The sequence below is a fragment of the Calypte anna genome, chromosome 1 (genome assembly GCF_003957555.1).
Source record: "Calypte anna isolate BGI_N300 chromosome 1, bCalAnn1_v1.p, whole genome shotgun sequence".
Taxonomy (NCBI): Eukaryota; Metazoa; Chordata; class Aves; order Apodiformes; family Trochilidae; genus Calypte; species Calypte anna.
The window spans coordinates 138,008,068-138,031,140 of record NC_044244.1 but is presented as its reverse complement, the minus strand read 5'-3'; the positions used below and the strand labels follow the sequence as shown (position 1 = coordinate 138,031,140).

At 37.2% G+C, this 23,073-nt stretch overlaps 1 protein-coding gene across 1 annotated transcript in view; it reads right to left on the bottom strand.

Annotated features, from left to right (window-relative positions):
* Window positions 1–6,132: 6,132 nt before the first annotated feature.
* GCC2 (GRIP and coiled-coil domain containing 2) overlaps window positions 6,133–23,073 on the bottom strand; it is a 32,019-nt gene continuing 15,078 nt past the window's right edge. The window contains exons 11-23 of the mRNA XM_030448600.1: window positions 22,870–23,034; window positions 22,390–22,494; window positions 21,653–21,815; window positions 21,015–21,115; window positions 20,807–20,884; window positions 19,982–20,119; window positions 17,903–18,024; window positions 16,026–16,202; window positions 14,357–14,574; window positions 12,680–12,880; window positions 12,002–12,141; window positions 10,960–11,161; window positions 6,133–9,881 (exon numbers count right to left, since the gene is read on the bottom strand). Of these exons, the coding sequence (XP_030304460.1) occupies window positions 9,811–9,881; window positions 10,960–11,161; window positions 12,002–12,141; window positions 12,680–12,880; window positions 14,357–14,574; window positions 16,026–16,202; window positions 17,903–18,024; window positions 19,982–20,119; window positions 20,807–20,884; window positions 21,015–21,115; window positions 21,653–21,815; window positions 22,390–22,494; window positions 22,870–23,034 (1,881 nt within the window). The 3' untranslated portion in view covers window positions 6,133–9,810. The remainder of the gene's footprint in view (window positions 9,882–10,959; window positions 11,162–12,001; window positions 12,142–12,679; window positions 12,881–14,356; window positions 14,575–16,025; window positions 16,203–17,902; window positions 18,025–19,981; window positions 20,120–20,806; window positions 20,885–21,014; window positions 21,116–21,652; window positions 21,816–22,389; window positions 22,495–22,869; window positions 23,035–23,073) is intronic.

Sequence of the window (23,073 nt, the reverse complement as noted above, 5' to 3'; positions counted from 1 at the left end):
CCTGCAGATGAATGAAAAGAGCAGTGTAGAACATGCAGGATTTATTAAGCAATCTGTATCACTGCCTGTTGCCATTCATAATATCTGAACAAGGAAGGGGCATGGTGAAATGAAAATGCAAATATTTGGCTGCCAGGATTAATGAGGTCTTTGCGGCTCCAAGACAATGTGTTCAAGGAATATGTGTAACCAGTGAAAATACAAGTGAACACACATCAGAAAGTAACTTGAACTACATGTATGTGGAGTACATCTACTTTGGTAACCATAAAGATGGGGAAAAGAATGTAAGCTTTCAAGAATACAATTAACAAAAGATTATTGATCATTACACCCCAAGCGTGGTTCTGAACAGAACCAGAACTATAAAAACACAGAGACATCAGAGTTGGCTTTTTGATTGTTTGTTTGCTCCTTGGCACAGTTCGGGTTTGCTTGCTAAGTTTAGGAATCCACATAGCAAAATTTTAGCATCACAGGGAATATGTTTCTGTACAAGTAGGGAAAGAAGAGGAAGAGGAAAAAGATGGCAAAAGATGGCATTGCCAGGAAAAGGAGAGGTAATCTCTCCACTTCTCAAATCTCTCCACTCTTCTCAGTGCTGGTGAGGTTACAACTGGGGTGCTGGGGCCAGGTCTGGGCTCCCCAATGCGATACACATGGCCATACTGGAGACAGCCCAATAAATGGCCACTAAGAGAATGTTGCACGACTGGAGCATGTCTGCTGGAAGTCCAGCCTGGAACAGAAAAGGCTCAGGGGGATTTTTACCAATGAATATAAACATCTTACAAAAAGGGAGGGTGTAAATAGAACAGAGCCAAGCTCTTTTCAGTGGTGCCCAGTGACAGGGCCAGAGGCAGGGGACAGAACTTGAAACACAGGAGGTTGCCTCTGGACATCAGGAAACACTTTTTTTACAGTGAGGGTGACTGACCACTGGCACAGGTTGCCCAGTGATGTTCTGGAATCTCCAGCCTTGAAGCTATTTGAAAGCCATGCCAACATGGTCCTGGGCAACTGGCTCATGGTGTCTGTGCTTGAGCAGAAAGGCTGCCCAAGATGTGACCTCCAGAGGCTCCTGCCAACCTCAACCATTCTGTGATTCTGCTAAGAATTCCCCTGCAACAAACCTCCCCCTAAACAAACAAACAAAAGCAACCAAAAAAACCACACACCCACAAAAACCCCCTAAAACCCCCACTCATTTTAATGAGTCTGTCAGCAGAGCTTCCTTATATCATCTAAATAAGTAAGTATTCATTTTGTGCCAGTAGAAGGTTATAGTACCCTTTTGTTCTTTTCTAATCAACTTTGGGCAGTCTGCCATTACTTGTAGGCAGCTTCATGAATGTCTTTAATTAACCTCAGTTTGTTTGCAAGGATTTGGGATCTCTCCCACTGCCCACTCTGGGGAGCTGTACCAGACACTTGCCCCTGGCTGCTGGGACCAGCCAAAGAGCAGCACCTCTGCCCAGCACAGCCTGGAACAGGGGAATGGTGGCTGAGCAGATGTGTAACTACCAGGGCAGCAAGCTCCAAAACAGTAAACTCTGGAAATAATTAACAGGCAGAGCTTGCCAGTGAGCACAGCCATTGCAGTCCTTCTTTTGGAGAGGGAACATTAATAGATTTAATGCCAAGTGAATTGCACTGCGTGCAGTTTTCCAGTGCTTTTAAAGATGACATTCCGAGAGCCTAGCTAGCAATATAATCTCAGAGTAGCCAAGGCATTCATACAGAACAGGAGAGCCTCCACCAAACATGTACATATGCCAAGACCTAAGTACTAGCAGCTTTTGGAAGTGCCATACCAAGAAAAGGCAGGAATTCAGTTTCACAGATTGTGTCCCTAGGCTCTGCATGCTTTGCAACAACTTTGTGCCTTGGCTTTGAAGTCTGATATAATTTTCTGTTGTGTCCTGCTGTACAACAGAAATAACAATTCTTAACTGCTATTAATTCTCAATTACACAGAGCATGCTGGCATTGTAATCAACTTGTACAATTCAGTCGAGAATACTAAGGCAAATAATTTAGTAGGATTCCCAAACACACACTGCAGACTCAAGAGAAAAATAAGGTCACTCTTTCCAGTCCAGTGTAATGAAAGGCTACAATAATTTCCTTCCTATGCAGTTTTTAAAGAATATGGCGATCTGCCTACTTCGTTCTGCTTGCAAATCCATCACAAAGTTAAATATTCTACTGCTATACTGCTAATGTATTTGGCATCAGGAGGGGAAGTGCCATTATCCTCAGCAGGCAAGCAAGGAAACACAGACAGAGAAATCGAAATTAAATCCACAAAGGAAGCATGTGGCAAAGCAGGTACTCTGGACTCTGTCTCCAGACCAGCACAATAATCACAAAATTAGCTTTTTTAATTTCTTCCTTCCATCTTTCCCTGCGCTTTTAAGTAGTCATATGCTTTTGGTGTTCTTTTTCCAGAGCACTTTTAAGTCTTCCATCCGTGTTGAAACACCAACACACAGATCTTCAGCTGGCAGTGTTAGAAGTGCCAGTGTAGAACCTTTTTACCTGTTCAGAGCAATAGACATCAAAAGCTTTGTTGACACCGACAAGGCCATTATTTTAGGCTGGGGGAAGAAATGCAAAAGGGGTAGAAATGCAAAAGGAAGGGATAATGGGGAGACAAACAAGAAAAAAGCTGCTTGATGAAAGAATTTGACTGCCTGTCCCTGATCACCAATGTCACCATTTTTACATCACCTTTTTTTTAATTTCCAGAAAAAGTCTTTTACAGCTTTTCCATACTGATATGAACAGACTTGAGTAAATAACTTTCACCTGTGGTATTTGCTATAGCTTTTGTTGCCTCCCAGAACTTCATGCAACAGCAGATGGTGTGTACTTCCTCATGTTGTTATGATTGCTGAGTGTCTGTTAATATAGCAGCCCTGGGGTTGTGTACTGTAAGATAATAAATTGATTTCAACTGTAAACTGTGTCAGTGTTCCTCATGTCATACCTCCAAAGCTATGCAGTTAAAGCAATAGCAAACGCATCCTTAACCATTTAAATATGGATGATTTTTGAACAGTGTCCAGCTAAGCATCCCCAGCAAAACCTTTAGTGAATTCACAAGTAACAAATTATTTAGGTTTAACGCTCTTGATCACCATTAATAATTTTTCAAAATTCAGCTGTAGAAACAAATAAATGGTGACCACTATTTGATCTCCATGAAAAACTTTGCTATTATGGAGACATTGGAATGATCACTAAAATGAGTCTGTAAAAAGTATATACTTTAAAAAAAAAATACCAAAGTCAAATTTCTGCTTCATGCATTTTAGACATGCTAAGTGTATTTGGCTTCACCTTGTCTTGGGAGATGGAAGGAGACTGTGCAAGAGCAGGGATGCAAGTGTTATATATCAGTCTCAAAACCCTACAAAATTGATCATGAAGATTTCATATTTAGCAGCATAAATTTCTGTGTCATGACAAGGTCAGTAATTGGACAGACACACTTATGTAAGCACCATAAAACAGGTACTTTGAAAAGTAACAGTGACTTTTGGAAATCATGGTATTATTCTTAGGTTTTTATTTAAGCTTGTACTCTTCTTGCACGTAACTGAGGAGTATGGAGATTTGTCCACAGCAATGTTTATTGTTAGTGATACTTTAAAAAACAAAAAAAAAGTTCAGGGTGGCTATTCCAAACTGAAAGCTTAAGTCTACATCAATAGATAAATCCATAAAAAGAGTTAGTGCACAGGAATCCTGTTTATCAAACTATTCTTATTATGGTCTACCTACTGTATGAACAAACAAACAAACAAACAAACCAACCCACCACAGAAACCTCACTCCTTGAGCCACCCCAAATTTCTAACCCACCCACCCAAAATGGTTTTTCAAAGTGATCACTTTGGATTTTCAAAGTGCAGAATCTATGGAACAAATCTGAGAGCAAATCCTGCTGACAAACCCATCCTTCTCTTATGTAGACCTTCTTTTAGCACAAGCATTCCTAGCTATAGCAAAATCGGTAGTATCACCATTAAAAAAATATAATAAATCACTGGTCAGTAACAATAATCTGATAAAACAATGGAAAATTCCTTGTTTATTGTTTTGTATGGTTTGGGGAAATTTTTGCTAATTCCAATATTCTGAGGTCCTCCAAAGAGGGAAGTGTAGCTCAGTCAAGCAGCAGAAGTCAGGCAAATACCTTGGGATAACTGAAGGGGGGAAACAAGAAGCCGGAGCCCAAAGAAATTTAAGTTCATCATTTAAAATTTTAAGCCTTTTGTCACTGTAATTTCCATCCATCTTTGCAGAATGTCACAAAACTTATTGTCCTCTTTTCTGTGTTTTCTGAAAATACTCCTCCTCCTGTAAGAAAAGTATGACATATCCACTATCACCCACTGCTCTGCAAACAACTGGTTTAACCCGTTTCTAAGAGAAGAAGAGAAATGCTAGTTAGGGCAGGGACAGGGAGCCACCACATCAACAACAGGAGCTGGTTTTAGGTTTTTATTCCCTCCAGATACTTCTCTCTGCACTCTTCTGGAGGCCACCCGTCTGCTCCCCTGCAAGGCTTGGCTGCAGCTACAGGTTTAAGTAAATGGTGTGAGTACTTTCAAGAGGAACACTGAATAGTCTGTATAAATATTTGGCTGCTAAAAGCCAGAACGATAAGATTGGCTGTCTCCCTTGGCAAAAGTAATGCCAAGCATCAGGAACTTAACTCTCCAAAGGGGAGTAATGACATAAAAAGAGTACTTAGGTAAAAGCCTTTTTTCTGGAGTTCTGTAATTATTTCCATGGTTTTTACTTTTGAACATTCTGCGTGCTGCAAAGGGCAAGAGATCCAAGAACTAAGACATATTTCCACTCCAGAAATGCTCTGAGTGTTCTCAGAACAAGCTTCGATTTTCAAGCAATTAAGCTTCCAGACAAAACAATAAAACACCCTTAAATCCTATACTCCTATACAGCTGCTAGCCAATGCCTATCAATTTAAAACACTTTGCAAAGGCCATTACCAGAGGACTGGGACTGTGTCCATGCCCAAAATAGCACAGGGGCTTTTTTGTTTCTTTGTTTTTTTGGTTGTTTTGGTTTTTTTTTACACTGATTACTGTTACCTTGCAGTTTGAAGAAGCCTGCAGGCATTCAACTGACAGCAAAAGGAATACATGATTTGCTAATATCCAGGTGGATTTACTTATTGGAGCAGTAACTGATGAGCACTTTTCCACTTTATGGTCCTTGGTCCCCATTATTCAGTCCAACCTGGACCGTCACAGTGAGCTGGGGGAACACAGGATAGGAAGGAAGCTCTTGGAATGAGGACACTTTCTCATCCTTGCAAGACAATATGATAAATGTTAGATCAAGTTCAGTTAGAAAAGCAGTCAGGTTATTCCCCTTCCCATAAGCATAGACACATTCATGTGAAAGCTGTTAGACGATTTAAATACCACAATTTCTTTTTTGACTGTTTTATAGCCATTTGTTTTGTCAACTTCTCACCTTATGATCCCCCTTCTGACCCCATGTCTGTATATAAGCATAGCCTAGCAACAAATGAATGGCAAAAAGATAACCACACCAAGCTCTCACTTAAAACAGTCAATCAGTCAATCAAACAAACCCCCTCTTCCTCCATACAGCATCTATTTTTTGCACTACAAGTGTGCAGATACAGAAAAATTATCACAGGGATTAGGGAAGAGGTAGCCAAAAGCTGAGTGCCCATTTGTAAGGTGGATAGTGCTTAGAATAAAAAATAAGAAGTGCAATTTTTCTAAAAAGCACATTAATACCTTCTCCATCACTCCTTCACATCAGATAATGTCAGATTGTTGGTGACAATCTATTTGAAGTAATTTAATTTAGCTTTTTCTTTTCTCTCTAAAAACCACATAAACCAATTTCTTTTCCTTTTCCATTCATCCAGAAGGATCCATCACTGTCATTGTCTTCCATCACTGTCTGCATTGTCATGCAGTAAAGATTGCAGCTACTATACCAAACCCATCCAATCTTCTCTTTAACGGCACAGTAAACATTCCCCTGTTTTTTACCTTGCACTGGAGTAGCATTTTTTTAGGTAAGACCAGACATACAAGGACAAAGAAAAGCACAGTATTGGGTAAAAGTGATTTTTATTCAAGTGATGGCCTCAAGAAAAGGCCTAAGACATATTTCCAACCAAAAAATTTCTCTATTTAGACTAGCAATTCTGAAATTACTGTAACAAATATATTTTTACCTCTTCATACATTTGGTTCCTCAACTTGTGGGTGGTAACTTCTATTTGCAAGGCTCCTAAGGGAGGTATTTTCACAGTACCAGGAACAGTAGAACTAGCAGGGTAGAACTGGTGCACTGGGCAAAGCCAAGGCATGTGCCAAATGAAGCAGAGGCAGTAAAGTTGCCTTCAAAAACACAGAATAAACTAACAGAGAGTTTTTTAATAATCCCTCACAAATCCAGGATATATTGGCAGTTATCAAAGAAAAAAGAAGCAGGGTGATAACCAGAGGAAGGCTTAAATTCAGAAAATAATCTAACAATGTATACACTCAATTATGTTTTGGGGAAAAAGGGCCACAAAATTAAAAAACCAACTCTGCTCTCCCATGCATCACTTCTAACATGGTTTCCCCTTGTCTATGCTGAATCCCAGAACCCACTGGCCATACCTAAACTGCAGCCTGACAAACTCTGGCCTTTCTGTCTTTCAAATGGAACACATTCTGCTTATACAGATGCATCTCCCTCCTGGGTAAAGGGAAGACAGATGGCACATGACTTGTTTCCAGTATGGCCAGTACAGGTAATTACAAATGCAGGTACAGTGCACACACAGGTCTGTGTACTCAAAATCATTCCCATTATTTGCTTTTAATTAATATATACTCTACACAGCGACAAGAGAGTTGTTTTTGGGGTTGTTTTTAATTATGCCCTTCTCAGGATTGGGTTGAAGGGAAGGTGATAGAAGAGTAAAATTTGGTCCTAAGCTTGTAAACACTTCGGGCAGGGGTTACATTTTCTGGGAAACATCCTAACAAAATATGGGACTGTAAAGAACCCGAAACAAACAAAAGAACCTGAAAGGAAAGTAAGCACAGTACTCTTCCAAAAAGAACACCATAGTATATCAAGATGCAGCACTACTAGTTACAATTTTATATTGCTTTTTGAAAGCAAATCCCAGCTACAGTGCTGCACATTACAAATGCAAATATATGGCATATAAAAAGTTTTCTATGCCAAGTAATCCTGCTTCCAGTCCACATTCTTCTATGCCATTTACTGCAAGTGCATATTAAACTTTGATAAATTTGTTTACAGACAGTTTATTGCCACAAAAGTAAGTTCTGACAATCTTAGCAACAGAACAAAGCTTAATAGCAGTTATTAAAATATCTTTACATTAATTAAGATCTTAATCTTTCACTGTAAAAAAAAATATATATATCTATATAGTAATGCAAGAGGTGACCACTACATTCATAAGTACAATTCTTGAGTTTAACAAAAAACAGTGACCATGCAACTCAGACCTAAATAAGTCAATAAGCAACTGGCATTTAGTATAGCCAGTGATATATGTTACTTGCACACATTTATTCACAGCTTACAATGTTAAATCTACAGTTCTGAAATATGTGTATTTGGAAACTAGCTTGTCACAGCTCTTGAGATAGCTGAGCAGACATGCAGAATAGACTAAATCATGTCAGCTGCAAAGGGAGCTCAAACTAAGAAAGGCAAAGTCCGTACCCTTGCACTCACATGCTTCCATTGTTGAAGTCACAGCAGGAGAGTGACTTGTACTTATTTTCATGCATATTTGAGATCTCTACTGTCTCTCTGTTTTGGCATTCTGTTGAGCACCACTAAGCAAACCAGCTGCAAATAAGGAGTTAGAATTTAGCATCCAAGATGTGGAGCAAATCATAAACACTGAAGACATGGTAACAGTTTCAAAAGCAAATGCAAGAAAACCTAAACGTAGCCTTATGTTTACTATCTACATTTCCAAAGTACTGATACTTAAAAGACTCATCCCCACACTACCATTTATTGGTTCAGTGACCCCTAAGGAGTGTTTTCACTAGCAACACAAACTGTAAAGATTCCAGTTAGAACACACACTGATTGAAAAAAAAAAAAAAAAAAAGAAAAAAAAGAAAAAAAAAAAGTGCTTAAGGCTTTGGAAGTAAAGTATCTAAATAAAGCCTGTTGGCTTTGTTGATTCTGAACAGAAATATAAGCAAGAAAAAAAAAGTAATTAAAAAAATCAACCAAAAGCACAGTTACTGAACAATTTGTTCTTAATCTGTGCTGCCTTTCTGCTGCTTTTATGTCCAGATTTATGAATAAGGTAATATTAAAGGAATGCCTATAGTTTCCTCAGGGGCTTAAATAAGAAAGACAGGAAAGTAAGAATACAAGTAAGAATACTACTTCATACTGGTATCTACACCAGGGGATGATTCAGTGTAAAACAGCAGAGAGAGCAAGAAAACACTGAGAAAAAGATGGAAAGGGTCTTCTTGAAAGGTAACCAGGGTTTAAAAACATGTGCATTCATTTTAATAACTTACAAATAAATTAAGATGATCAAAGACAACATAAACTAGAAAGGAGTAAAAGAAGAAGGAGTTGTGTTGGTAACAGAGGAAGTTATTCTATGGCAGAGAAGTATTTTGCCTGGAAAAAGCCCCAAACATTCAACAACCTGGAACAGACATCATCTTGTCTGTGCATAAGATTTGTGCAAATGACATGTGCAAAAACCAAGAAGTGAGAGAAGAGTACATCTTCAGTCATCAGAACATTTAAAAGATGCATCTATGGACAAAGGTTCTGTCCTTTTTTCTCACAAGTTACTGTCAGGAGTCTGACATACAGACTCAGATTCTTTAGTGTCTTCAGTATGACTGAGTAGCCTTTTCATGTAAGTACAGGCATCACAACAGTATTGAAACATTTCTTCCTAGTCTTGAACACAAACTTAGAACCTCAAGGTAAAAAGCCATAGCTCAAGGTCTTTCTCCCAAAGCTACAGCTCACACAGCTGATTCTTGATGTACTATCCCAAGATTTCCATAGATGCCACTAATACAGTGGCACTAATACAGTAATAGAGATACTACAGTACTGTGCCCTAGATGTGCCAAGCATTATACTTCATATAGTTTTAGGCCCCCTCTACATTTTGTGGACCACTGCCTTCATATTTTCAATCCAGCTTTTGCAACTAAAAAAAGAAAAAAAACCTAAAAATGTAGTCAAGTCAAAGCAGAAAATGCCATTTCTGTTTCTTACTGATCTTACATTTTCGAAGTATCACCAGAGAAGAAATAACTTCCTCAACTTGCAGAGAACCACTCCAACCATATAAATTAGTCAGCTGACAAAAATATGTGAAACAAACTGTAAACACTTCAAAATGCTTGAAGGCTGAAGTCTAGTTATTCCAGTTACTATATTAGATCAAGTTTTTATATCAATATCAAATGTGCCAAAGGTTCAAATTCTGTTTCCAAGCAATTCACAATTAATTTGTCATTTCTCATTATACTTCTGATCATCAGCTTTTAACACTTACAAGAGGATTAAGTTCTCTGCCGCCAAAGCACATTATAGGACAGTTTTTCAGATACTGAGGACTTCTTCCTTAAAAGAATGTAAAAAGCTGAAAATAACACACATAAATAAAAACCTGTAGTTCAATGCTACAACACCAACAGATTGTTCTTCCATATTAATATTTCCTTTTTTTGCCAGTGTGGAATGTGTTTCAAGATCTCATCGCAGTCCTGACCAGCTCTGAAGGTAGGAAGCCCACCCAGAGGCCCGGGAGGTACTATCTTCCTCACCTGAAGGAGGAAGGAAAAAACAAACTGAATTTAATGTTAAACACTGCATAATGTTATTAAATTAACTACTTTCCCCTCCTGCCTCTGTCCTCTTTACTCTCTGTCATTCAGAAGTACTCACCCTCAAGGTGCAAGAGATGGTGATGGACTCTATCACTAAGTCCACTTTACTTCTTTAAAAGAAGCCATTTATCACCTTTCTTCAGAAAAATCCAGTGTTCACGAGAGTGTCAGAACAACATAAAAATGCTGTGGACTTAACTTACATCTCATCTTTCCAAACGCAAAGACTGCCACTGAATGCAATACTTTTCAACTCTCTTTATTCATGTGATTTTGTTCAGAAGTTTTAAGTGCTTATACACACACACACACACACACTACTTACTCTTTATATTAATTTAAAAATAAAGTATAGGTGAGTTGCTAATGAAGTACAAGAAGCTGTAAGTCATTATTGAGAACTGACAAACACTCAAACAGAGCATTTGAAACGAAGCCAGAACATGGTTATACAGCCAGTTCTTGGGTTAATTTCTTGCAAAGGCTTAACTCTTTTCCTTTCCTTCCCTAGTTCCTCTATCTCTTAAACAAAAAGCTTGTTTCCTTGAAAAATTTTTAAAGTTAATATATTGAAACAAGTTGTTAGATCTGCAATATAGCCTCGAAAGGACAACTTTACTTACCTTTTTAGAACATTTGCTATGGAATTTGCTATTAATTTATAGTAACTGCTATTTTCAAGGTAATTTTGACAGAAATCTTTACTCAAAACATGAACACATAAAATTATTGCAACTTATCATCTTCCTAAAATGACAATGTTTCAGAAGAAATGAAAAATTTACCTTAATTTTATTTATACTAGGGAATATTTATTTTGTTTAAAAAAACCTGAATATTAACTTCCCAATAGAGCAGAATGGTTTTATTGCCAGCTGAATGGTATTATGCTGCTAAGCTTTGTTTTTTCTCAGAATCTACAGAAAGGAAAGCACAGAATTCTAATTGCCTTTATTTCCACTTTCTCTCTCTCTCTTTTTTTTTTTTTTTTAACTATGTTTTGAACACCACCTACCTTGGGCAATTGCAACTAGCTTCCCCTTCTCTTCAGGGCTGAGCTGCAACATGGTGTCTATTACCGGGAGAAGCCTTTCTTTCTCACTTCCTGATTTTAGAAATATGAATTGCAATAGAACATTCTTCAGGTATTCTAGATTGGCCACAGACTTTTCTCTCTCTTGATTTCTTTCCAATCTTCTTATTTCACTCTTAAGAAGCTGTAGAAGAGGAAAAAAAATGCAATATTGTTTGCTTTGAACAGAAGTAATTTTAAGAGCTAAAAAGTGAATTAGCCAGCTTGCTTTGAAAACAATAAGGTGTGGATAGCAACATATTATGGACAAAAATCCAGTGTGAACATGTGATAACCCTGTCTAAGAATAACTTTTAACTTGATATAAAATAACTTTTTCTTATAAAATCTGTGCAGCAGTTAGAATTAAATGTAGCACTAACTATTCTGTTTCAGGTGATTAAGAGTTGAACAGTTAATTAAGCATCACTATGGATCAAATTATTGCTCATTAAGACACATGTTATTAAAAGATAGTTTAGCAGGTTTAGACAACATTTTTTTTTTCTCCAGAAAAGGAGATAGGATCAAATCAAACCAAACTCTATTAGTACACGTAACTCTAAACATGCATCTTCTTTTAACTTAAGACAGCTAAAAGAGGTTACAGGAAGAGAAACCAGACAATGCTTCCCTTGGGATTTAAAGGTTTTATCTAAGTGAAAACAGCGAAGGCTGTTTTGTTTACTAACCATTCTAAACTTTTGAGGTTGTTTCTATAGCAGGTTTTACTTTCCCCACCCCCTGCCTAGAAACTGGGGGGGGGGGAAAAAAAACCCAGACTCAAACACCACCCTGTAAAAACCTGATATCAACTCTGGAAGCACTAATTAGTCCTCTGAAATAAAGGCCCTTCCAAATTAAGTTTTGCATCACTCTAATTTACACTGGAATTTTCTGGAACATTTTTGGTGTTAAACATTTGATCTAGGAAATAGACCAAAGGAATTAGAGTTGCTCCCACATTTTCTGCATGTCTGCTGACCTTTATTTGTTCCATTAGGATTGCATTGGTTGCTTCTGAGTCACGAAGTAATTCATTCAAGTGATCAACACTTTTTGCTGTTGTGTTTAGTTTCTGAATCAGTTCATCCTTGGTGAGTTCTGTTTGCCACTGAGATGGTTCTGCAATTAATAGGAAAAGAAAACTGAGAGAAGGAAAAAGCACTTCTACCTACTTTAGACTAACTTAACATTAGGACCTGACTAATATAGTTTTTTAGAAACAAGACCTACACCAATTCCAAATGAAAAATTAACAGGCTCCACTGCTGCTGCTGCATGCTTGTTTTGTGATATGTTTTTGTACATATATTAGAAGGGAAATGGCAAATCAATTTTAATTATGTCAAGATACATGGTTTTAATTTAGCCCTTGTTCCCTACCCATAATAGAGATTTTCAACAGTTCTCCACAAAGTGTTCAGTACACTTTTAGAACACAATTAAATGCTATCATGCATTTTTCTACTTTTTTGGGACTCTTCGACCATGGCTCTTCATTTTGGCTTTCCCTTTCCTAAAATAACCCAACTAGGAATAAATTCCTGTTCTAATAAGCCACATTAAGACGAACAGACATTTTATCCTTCTGTTCATTAGAGTAAAATCAGCTACTAGTCCAGTGGGTTAAGTGTTCCAAAAAGTGACTTTCACTACCTACCAAGTTTTCCTTCTGTTTCTGGGGAGTTCAGAAGTTGTTCCAAGGATGGTACACAAGTGACAGCTGAAGAGACAGACTCTGTGTCTGTCGTTTCCATGCCTTCTCCCTCTTCCCTAGCTACTGTGTGCACATCAAGAACAGGAAGGTCAGCAGTTCGCCGTTCTCTTAAGTTCTTTGTTGCTGGATTTGAAACAGCTGGACCTGAAAGATACTTACTGATGTTTGTCATCAGAATGTAAGTGACAAGAATATTTCATAGCTGTGACTGTCTCACATTGGAGAACAGCACATAAAATAATCTTCAAAAAGCAGGGGGAGGGAAGCTGAAGAAAAAGGAGAAAGTCAGATACAAACACAACATTTATAATAGAAAAATAGCCTTTCTGCTCCAAATAACCCTTCCAATCAAAGCCTCTTTCTAAATCCAAACTTGATTTGCATTTTTTTCATGCAACACTTCCTGAAAATGTTGTAGCTATGACAAAACTGTCAAATATTTTAAATTCAAAACAATTGAAAATTCCTTGTTTATTGTTTTGCATGGTTATGGGGAAATTTTTGTTAATTCCAGTATTCTGAGGTCCTCCAAAGAGGGAAGTGTAGCTCAGTCAAGCAGCAGAAGTCAGGCAAATAGCTTTTCTCTCAACCTGTCCTGTGGGAGGTGTAAATTGTTCTCTTTTAATACTGTGCACACTAACCTGCTACTTCATTACCATAAGGAAAGAGTAACTCTTTAAAGTCTTGGTGCTCCTTGGCAAATGTTGAACTACATCCTAATTTGTAACTTGACAAATATTAAAATAGCATTTGAGCTTGAACACAGTAAAATCTAAATTAGAAGAGGGGTGAAATAGTAGGTATAATCAATAACAAACATTGTTAAATCACCTTTCAATATACTTTTCCTTAGCTTTACCCCTCATACTGGAAGCAGAGGTCCAGTATGCTCCAAAATCCAAGACAAGCTGATATAAAGAACATTGAGTACTTACAAAATAATTTCCCTCCATCTGTGTGACATGCAGGTACTGCAGAAGAAGTAACAGTGATGCAGTTTTGAAAACAAAACAGAAGAGTTCCAGAGGGAAGGGGCCTACAAGGATCATATAATCCAACTGCCTGACCACTTCAGGGCTGACCAAAAGTTAATCCATGTTGTTAAGGGCCCAAATGCCTCTTAAACACTGACAGCCTTGGAGAAGCCTGTTTCAGAGTTAGACCACTATTTTGGTAAAGAAATACTTCCAGTCTGAATGATTTCCATGTGTCCTATCACCAGATATCAGGGAAAAGACCTCAGCACCTCCATCTCCACTTCCCCTCTCCAGGAAGCTGGAGAGTAAGCAATGAGGTCACCCCTCAGCTGCTTTTTCTCCAAACTAGAAAAACACTGAGTCCTCAGATGTTCCTCACAGGACATTCTTTGCAGCCTTTTCACCAGCTTTGTTGACCTCTTCTGGATGCATTCAAGTACCTTATGATTCTGAAGGGACAGTAATAACAATGACTTGTTCCTTAATTGGTATCAGTGGATTGATGTAGTAAGCTCTAGATTTTCCAAAAACAAGTTCTTGGTGTATTACGGAATCACACATTATAAGCATGTTTTAGACTCAGACTCAGGTACACAGATTTCTATCTAACCCAATAAAACTTTGTATTAGGACTGAAAGTTACCTCTGGTGCTTGGTTCACTCTTCAGTTGGAAGAGCTGAGCTTCTACTCTGGACAGTTGCTGCTGAAGTGTCTCTACTGTCTTCCTGTGCTCTTCCTGCAGGTTCCTGACTTGATCTCTGAAATTGTTCCGGAGAGCTTCATTCTGGGCTGTCAGCTGACTCAATGCCTGGGCATGCTCTGTTTTCATAACCATGTTCTCAGATTGTATTGTGCAGAGCCTGTAAAGAGCAAACACACACAACATAAGAAATTAACAGCAAAACACTATCAAAAACACATTTCCAAATTTTTAGAGTTTAAAGCAGTTTTCAGTTTTCATGTGTTTGATTACCTTAGAATGACCATGCAACTTTCACATTTAAATTCCTCTTTTTAAAGGGAAAATATAAGTTACACTTATTACCTATCACACAAATACTCTCTGCTATATAAACTCTCGATTTCTATTTCAAAAAACAAAATTCAGATATCTTTGAAGAAAAAAACCAAACAACTTCTAGAGACACTACGGTCTAAATATTCTTAGATTCTAGAGTTACAACTTGACTGATAATAGTGTCATACAGGGCATATAACTTACCTTATATTCCACTTAACATTTATTTACCAAACACTTATGCAGGACTTCTTAAAATGTTAAGTTTCTAAGAAGCCAAATTTAAATTTTTTAAGATTCAACTTTCAGTGCAAAAGAGGGTAGAAGACCTTCACTTTTAGCAAGAAAAATGTCAGTAACACTTGTATTGTACTTGGTTTGTAGTTAACTCCAGAGACAAAAGAAATTTCTCAAGCAATTGAATGAATCCATGTATGGAAAGACACACATAGGACTTGTCCTTGTAAGCATACAAATTTAAATATAGCAAGAGGAATAAAGAGCTACTCTCTCTGGGTACACAGGAACTTACTGTGATACAGCTTGTTTCCAGAAAAAGTAGGACAACATAATTTAGTTGGATTACAATAAATCATTGCATGACTTTCAGGAACAGATACACAGATAGAGACAAGAAGTCAACATTTGCTAATATTAAGCTGTCATTTCTAATTAATATTTTCATGTGAAATTCTCTGCACCCTAAGCAGAGGAAAAAAGGCAAGGAAGCTGTTTTTTAAGAGGTCAGGTATTAAATGTGTATGCAATTGTTTCAAGAAGCAATAGAGATTAAGCAGATTCCTTTCATTTTGAAGGAAATACCAAATTAACATTGTGGCAGGCATAGAATTAAACCCTAGTACTTTTTATAAGGAAGGAACTTGGTAGATGCAGGACTAGATTTTTTGTCAGTGACATTCTTAGCTCTGCATTTATCTACCTTATTTTTCTAACACAAAACATGTATGAAATTTAGTTGAAAAGTGGAATACAAATGCACTGCTAATAATTTGACTTAAAAATAGTCAACATGCTTAAGAAATGTTAATTTTTATATCAGGTAGAATGCTTGTAGAAATCTCACTCAGTTCCATGATTGGCTACTACATGATTTTCATTGCAGAAACTACTGATAGCTGATGACAACTAGCAAACAATCAATTAGAAAATTCCTTTAACTTCATCAACTGCTGTGTCCTTTCTTTGGAAAGTAGAGATACAGGCCACTGTATTCCCAGCATTTAAATTTCACATGAAATGAAGTATCTACAACTATTCATCATCAGACCATACTTCTCACGGAGTTCTGCTTCTTTTGCAACAGTCTCTTGCAGCATCTTATTGTGTCTTTCCAGCAAGGTGTCGTGTTCAGACTGCAGTGCCTGGAGTTCAGAGGCATTCAGCTGTGAATTATGCTGAGCATCTTGCAGTTTAACTTTAAGTTGATCTATCACTGTTTTTAACTGTTCTCTATAAGGGAAAAAAAGAAGAAACAAACAAACAGAAATTTACAAATAATTATTTCAGAACCTATATTGTACCTACATTTTGGATATCTAACCCAAATTCTTTATTTAATAATTAAATCAATAGAGCACCATCACCAAAATAATCTTAAAATGCAACTGCAGGAGAAACAATGAGGAAAGTTCTGACTGGTTTTCAATATAGGTACAAAGAAGCTTATCACATTCCATCTGAACTGCTGCTGGGAATGTAACTATTGGGGCAGAGTGCAGCTGTTACTGCTTTCTACTTCAAGCTGGTTTGGAGGAACAAGACAGAAAGAGAATAATAAGTGGGACACAGATTGGAGAAACAGTTTCTTAAATACAGGAATATAAATACAGGAGACAAGTGGTTGGAGGAAATTTTGAGCAAAGGATTAGAGAGCAACACCAATCCATAAAAGCAGATAAACTCTGTTGGTCAGAAAATAAATCAAAATCAGAGATACTAGGAGGAAAAAATCTGAAGTCACACACATTCTCCTTTTATGCTTTCTGTATTTATATATGCAGACATCACTGTTATCACATTAATTCTGTATCTGATTAACCCTTAGAGTTAATGTAAATAATTTCTTTGAAAACTGCTCATCATCTGTTTATTGCTTGATTACTTGTCCACTTTGTTTCCAAAGGTGACCCTCATTCACAAAAACCTAGTAATACCAGAACTTCCTAAAATTCTGCAAAAAAAAGAGACAAAGAAATGCAAGTAGTAGTAGTACTTGTAGCTCGCTTGCTTCAAAGAAAAGAAAGGGTGGATGTATTTAAAAAACTGCGAAGTTCTCTAACACAGCGCAAGTCTCCCTCTAGCGGACTGTCCCGCGCAATTGCAGGTACTGTTCTAAGATCTGTGTAGATCTGTGTCAGAAGTGCCCCGTCATCTCGCACAAACACCCGGTCAGACACAAAGGACAATTATAGATAAATTATAAAAATAACTTACAGAAAATAATCTACTTTTACAGTGGGTTCAGGTATTTTCTGAAGTGAATCTGAATTTACCTGGTTTTTGACTATACTTATATTTGATTTTCAGGGAATTTCCAGCAGTGTAACTTTTTCGCAGTGCATTTCCTCATGTAACAGCTGGCAAGACATCAGTATTTTATGAATCTGCTGGCTGAATTGCCAGCCAGAAATTTAGCCACACTAAGCCACTCTTTCCTAAGAAAGTTCAAAGTGAGCTCCGCTGAACAGTACCAATCTGCTTGTTTAAGTTGGAAGTAGCACGTTGCTGCTATAATCAATGTCAGAAAAAATTATGTCAACTCTACACAGATGATGCTGGTAAACTGCTCATAAGAATAATGAGAATCCTCTTAACACCTTACTTCTTCCTGACTATAACAGGTGATTACACAAAAGCACATAAAAAAAAACTAACAACAAATCAACATAGTACCTTCATTGTACAAATTGATGATCTTTCTTCTGTTCGGAGCCACAGTAAGATTACAGATCAGATTAAGTTTATAGAAATAAAGAGTTGTGTTTTTTTTTAACTGAAGTGACTGGAAAGCGAACTGCCTCCCCCTCTGATATTTTCATTATTTAAGCAAACATCTAGATAGTGGAATGCACTTGTTTAATCAGCAAAGGCAAGCACAGCAACCAGACCATCAGTATTTTTCTGTATACATATGAAAAATTTAGGTTTACCTTTCTTGTTTGGCTCCTTCAGATTCTGTCTGAGCAGCAGATTTATTCTTCTGCTGTTTTAGAACATTATGAACACGGACTTTGTAGCTCTCGAATTCAGATGTAACAGATGCTTGTTCAGCCTAACACAGAGAAAACAACCACTTAATAAATTATGCTATCAACTATCACTGCCTTGTATCTCTATAATGAAATGCAGCTTACATTGGAGAAAAAAAAGAACCACCTGTTGCATTTTCTTTTAAAGGGATAATCAGAACTGTGACTACCATAACATCACATTTTTTAGGCTTGAATTGAATATCATATAATATGGACCTGATTTTCAACACACCAGTATTAAAGAAAAGAAAGAATACTTGCAAATTCAAAATCTGCATTCAGATATTCACAAGGAAGGGGTTCTATCAAAACAGCTTTTAATGAAGGCAAAGGTGAAAAAAGGGGATAATTCTGTTTTCTTTTAATACTAGTCAGGTGACAAAAATTTAATATGCCTTGAAGTCATGCGTAATTTTAGGGGGTTGAGTGAGTTTTGTAATGGTGACATGTGGCACAAGATACAATATTCTAGTTGACCATAAAGGTACTTTGTTTGCCTGCTTTTCTAAATTCAGGTGATACACAAGTTTCTGTGGACATCCAGAAAACCACCACATGACACAGTAGCTTCCTCCTTGACTGTACACTATACAGCAAGAATTACTGCCACCCTTCAAGAAATCATGTTGTGTATTTTTCTAAGAAAACAGAGATACAGGTTTTCATTGTTGAACTTAGGAGAAGCTCACAGACTCATTAGTCATCCTTGAAATAGCTGAGTGCTCTCATCTTCAAGAGGAGGATTTTAGAAAGTTTGTCTTCAGCTGAACATTGCACAATGCTAACACTGTCTAGCCACTGCTCTGTTTTTTCTGGAGTCTGTAAGATTTGTGGGCATTTTCTTTAAATTAAACCTTTTTTTAAATTAATCTTTAAATTAATCTATTCTTCCAGTCAAACTATGTGACTAGAATATCCCTAAGTCCTCAGGTACACAGGACTTATATGTTAGCTTGACTCCCTGCTTTGGTGTACACCATTCCTTTAGACAGAATTTTCCTTTGTTAATGACCTTGTAATAATGCCTATTTCTAAGATGTAGGGCACCTGAAGAAGAAGGCTAATCTTCCAACAGCTTCAAGCCATGCCATCATGGAAGGTCTACAGCCTCTCTTGTTTCACAATATCAAACAGCATGCCACCATACAGGAGTACCTTAATTACTCAGTTATGAAGAAAGCATTTCTCAAACCCTGATCAGAATCTACCAGGTTGCAAGCCTCCTGTAGCAGCAACCACAACGTTTGTCCATTTCTGAGAGGCTGCGTTCAACTCGTCTGCAGGATGCATGCCCATCATACTGAAGTGGCTCCAGTGTGCAGTAATCTCCATAAAGACAGTTTGAACAGTCCTACTATATCCTGATCTGTTTGCCTCCAATGCAAACACTAGATTCCAGAACATCTAACACAGTGCCAAACGGACAATAACCCAGAAATAATGAAAAACTCAGCAACAGTGTCAGTAGTTTCACATGGAGCTTGTCTGCCAATGAAGAAGCTGCTCATAAAGCAGTATATTAAAAGATGCCAATATATATTTTCACAGTGTGGTTTTTTTGTTTGTTTGGGTTTGCTTATTTTTTGCGTTTCGTTTTGTTGTTTGCTTTTTTTTAAATAATATCTGTGTTAAGTGAATTTACATAGATTTCAGTCCTTTTTTTGTTTGTTCTTCTCCTCTTTTCTTCTGAGAATTCTTTTTCCCAGAGCGTATACTTGCTGATCATCTTAAATAAACTCAAGACTCCCCAGTACCACCACAAGATTTTCCCTACTAGAACCACAAGTGATACATGACAACCAGGACAGTCTGGTTTGTCCTCTGCAACACCGCCCAAATACATCAAACACTGGAGTAATTCCCAGTCCTTGACAGAGAAAAAGAGAAGAATGAAAGTCCTGCAAAACATTTTGAAAAAAACAGGTAAGAGTGTAGTAAATCTCCTTTCTTAAGTCTGAGTACTAGGTACTAGAGTACCTGGGCTGCTCTGCACTCTTCCTGCAAGGTTGCAATTTTTTGCTGGTAAGCACTCAAGGTACGCTGGTGTTGCTCTGAAGAAGTTCGCAGCTGTTCCTGAACTTTGTGCTTTTCTGACGTTAGCACAGCCACTTGGATCTGAAAAAGTTAGTAGAAAAAGCTTGACTATGTCAGTGTTTTTTTCTTCCCTCTCCAAGGGGACATAACACAGAGAACACAGGATTCTGCCGCAGTAATTCCTCCACAGAAATGTTGAATATAGAATTAAAATCCAATAAAACAGAATAAAAATAGACACAGGTTACCATGCACTTGATTAAAAGTAAAAAAAAAAAAAGTTATTTAAAGAGAATTGAAGATAAAATTACAGCCATGGGGTGGCAGCATTTAGGGAAGCCAACCCCTCTCCATTCCCTCCTACTTCTCATTACATTTGATTCCTGTTCTGCTGAATAAACAGAATTTATACAGATGGACAATGCTTAAGGTTTCTGCAGGCCTTTTTTGTGTTCTTCTGTTTTTTAAATTGAGCAACTTCCATTTTAAAAGAAATTATTTTAAAACATATCCCAGCTACAAGCTTTAAACTACAAGGTCCTCTCTTTAAGTGGGAAAGGAAAGAAGAATGAAGTGTAAACCCATTTAAAGAACATCACAGGGGAAATATTAGGGGAAAACAGCAAACAGACAAAACTCATTTATGAAAAAGAACCAGTAACTTAGTAATAAAAATAATACCTTCCAATTCTTTGGCCTGTATTCCATCCACCTAATACAAAAATTAAATAAGAAACTTTATGATAATAAAGAACTATAGATTCTTGCCTTATACGCTTCCACTTGTTGTTGACTGGCTTCAAGTTCCCCTTTCAGTGATGCCTGCAACATTAGATGGTCATTTTCCTGCATGAAAAAATAATGAGGTTATTAAAAAACCCTCAAACCCCAGCAACTTAATAATGCAGCTACCAGTATGGTTTTTTTATAAGTTAGGTTAAAAATGGAATGCTCAGTCATTAACATCTGGACTTACAGCTTGTTTTGAATCAGCCAGTTCTTTTTTTGTTTTCACCAGGAGCTGTTTAATCTTGGCATTTCTTTCCTCATCCTGTTGCATAGTTGACTGAAGTGACTCTAATGAAGAAAATAGCAGCTAAATGCAAAGGAAACTTCCCCTCCTATATTTACTTAAAATATTGGAAAATATTTAAGCCAATTCTGACAAATTTCGTAAGAGTTGCAAACAAGTAGCTTACAGCAAGTTTAGTATCACATTTCCAAACATCACAAAGATCTTAAAATAAATGTAATTGTTTTAAGATGTACACTTAAGGATAGGAAGAAATTAGTTTTTAACCATATGATAACTAACAAATTTGTATGGGTGTGGTATGTCAGAATAAGAATTCCTGTCAGTCACTGACTTTCAAAACTTAGGATTAAATTAATCAGATAAGAAATAACAATTCCAGTCATGCAATCAAGCTCTTATGTGCTGAATACCAGATCAAGTGACTGATAACTCAGTAATTCCTTTATGGAAAAGTAACTTTGACTATGTAACTACTTGTAAACCTTACTCTCACTCATTGACTTGAGTTGTTTCTGAATTGTGTTTTTTACCATTACTAGCTATACCACAGTGACTCTCACTGTTTATAGTTTACTCACTTATTTCTTCCAGCAGGGTCTCTTGCTTCTGTTTCTGAATTGCTGTTTCTTGCTCAAGATCTTCTATTTTGATGTCTTTATCAGTAATCTTCTGATTAAGTTCTTTTACTAGTCTTTCATAATCAGCTATTTCCATATCCATCAGTGTACTTTTCTGAGCATCCTGCAAGTTACACACAATGAATTTACAGCTTACAACCTGCCTTACTGCTATGAATTATTTTATTCTATTATACTGAGAAACTATATTGCCCAGCCAACAAAAACTTTGTAACTGTCCACAAACAACACCCATCCATCAGGTTTCTACATCTTCAGCAGATAATCTGTCTTCAAACAAGAATCTGTTTTTCAAACAGGAGCTTTGAAAAACCTGTTGCTAATTTTAACAGTTTTACCAGTAGGCATTTAGCATATATTAGTTTCTATCATTTTCAGTCTAAGGGCAGCTTCTGAACTGTGCACCATACAAGTACTCCAGACACCTGAATTCTGTGTCTGTTTCTATTTATGACAGGCCACATATTCCAAGATAAAACAAACAAGCAATAAAAAACTCTAAACCCCAAAGTACAGATCAGCTCTGCAAACCCAAAGCCTGGGGTAAAAGTCCTTATGTTTTCCCTTTTGCAAATGTTGGGCTTTAAAATCCAAAAAAACCCCGGAAGCATTCAAAAAAGCAAACCAGGTCAAAAAGTTGGCAGTTTTCTAAGCACTACCATGAATGGCAACTCTACCTTTCTGGCCAGCTCTAGTTCTTGCATTGTTTTCTGCAGATGTTTCTTTTCCTTCTGAAGTTGCATCTGAAGCTCCTCCATTTCTCGGAGAGCACCACTATGTTCCTGAAATTTAAATATTTCTCAATTATGCAGCCCAATTTTGCAATAGATGGCAGCATCTATTTACACTTAAAGACACACTTAGGCTGTACAAAGATAATTGATTCATTTTTTAGGAAATCACTGGGAATGAAAGAAAAACCGAGAAGATAATGAACTGTTTTTCACATTCTCAAACAATCCTCTATCTGCTCTGAGTGACAGCCTTGCAAAGTTCTTTCAATGAACAAACTAAGCCTTCAAAAAAGACCTAGTTAAGTAGCATGAAGAGAAAGTATGGAATCTTTACTATAAAAACACAGTTTACAAAGGCGTAATAGAAGTCATGCCCTGTGAGAGTACTGCTTCAGCCCACTTGTCATCTCTACAGAGTACTACCTTTGTTTTCTGTTCTTTTAGAAGCTTTTCAGCTTCCAGTTCTTTGTCAGCCTTTGCCTTGGCTCTTTGTAAGTCCAGTAGCTGTGTTTCCAGCAGCTTAGCATTGTGTTGCAGTGTTTCAACACGAGCCAGGAGGTCTTCATTAGCAGAGTGTAACTGATCATGCTGAAATGATCACAGTGGAAAGATAAAAACATAAGCTGA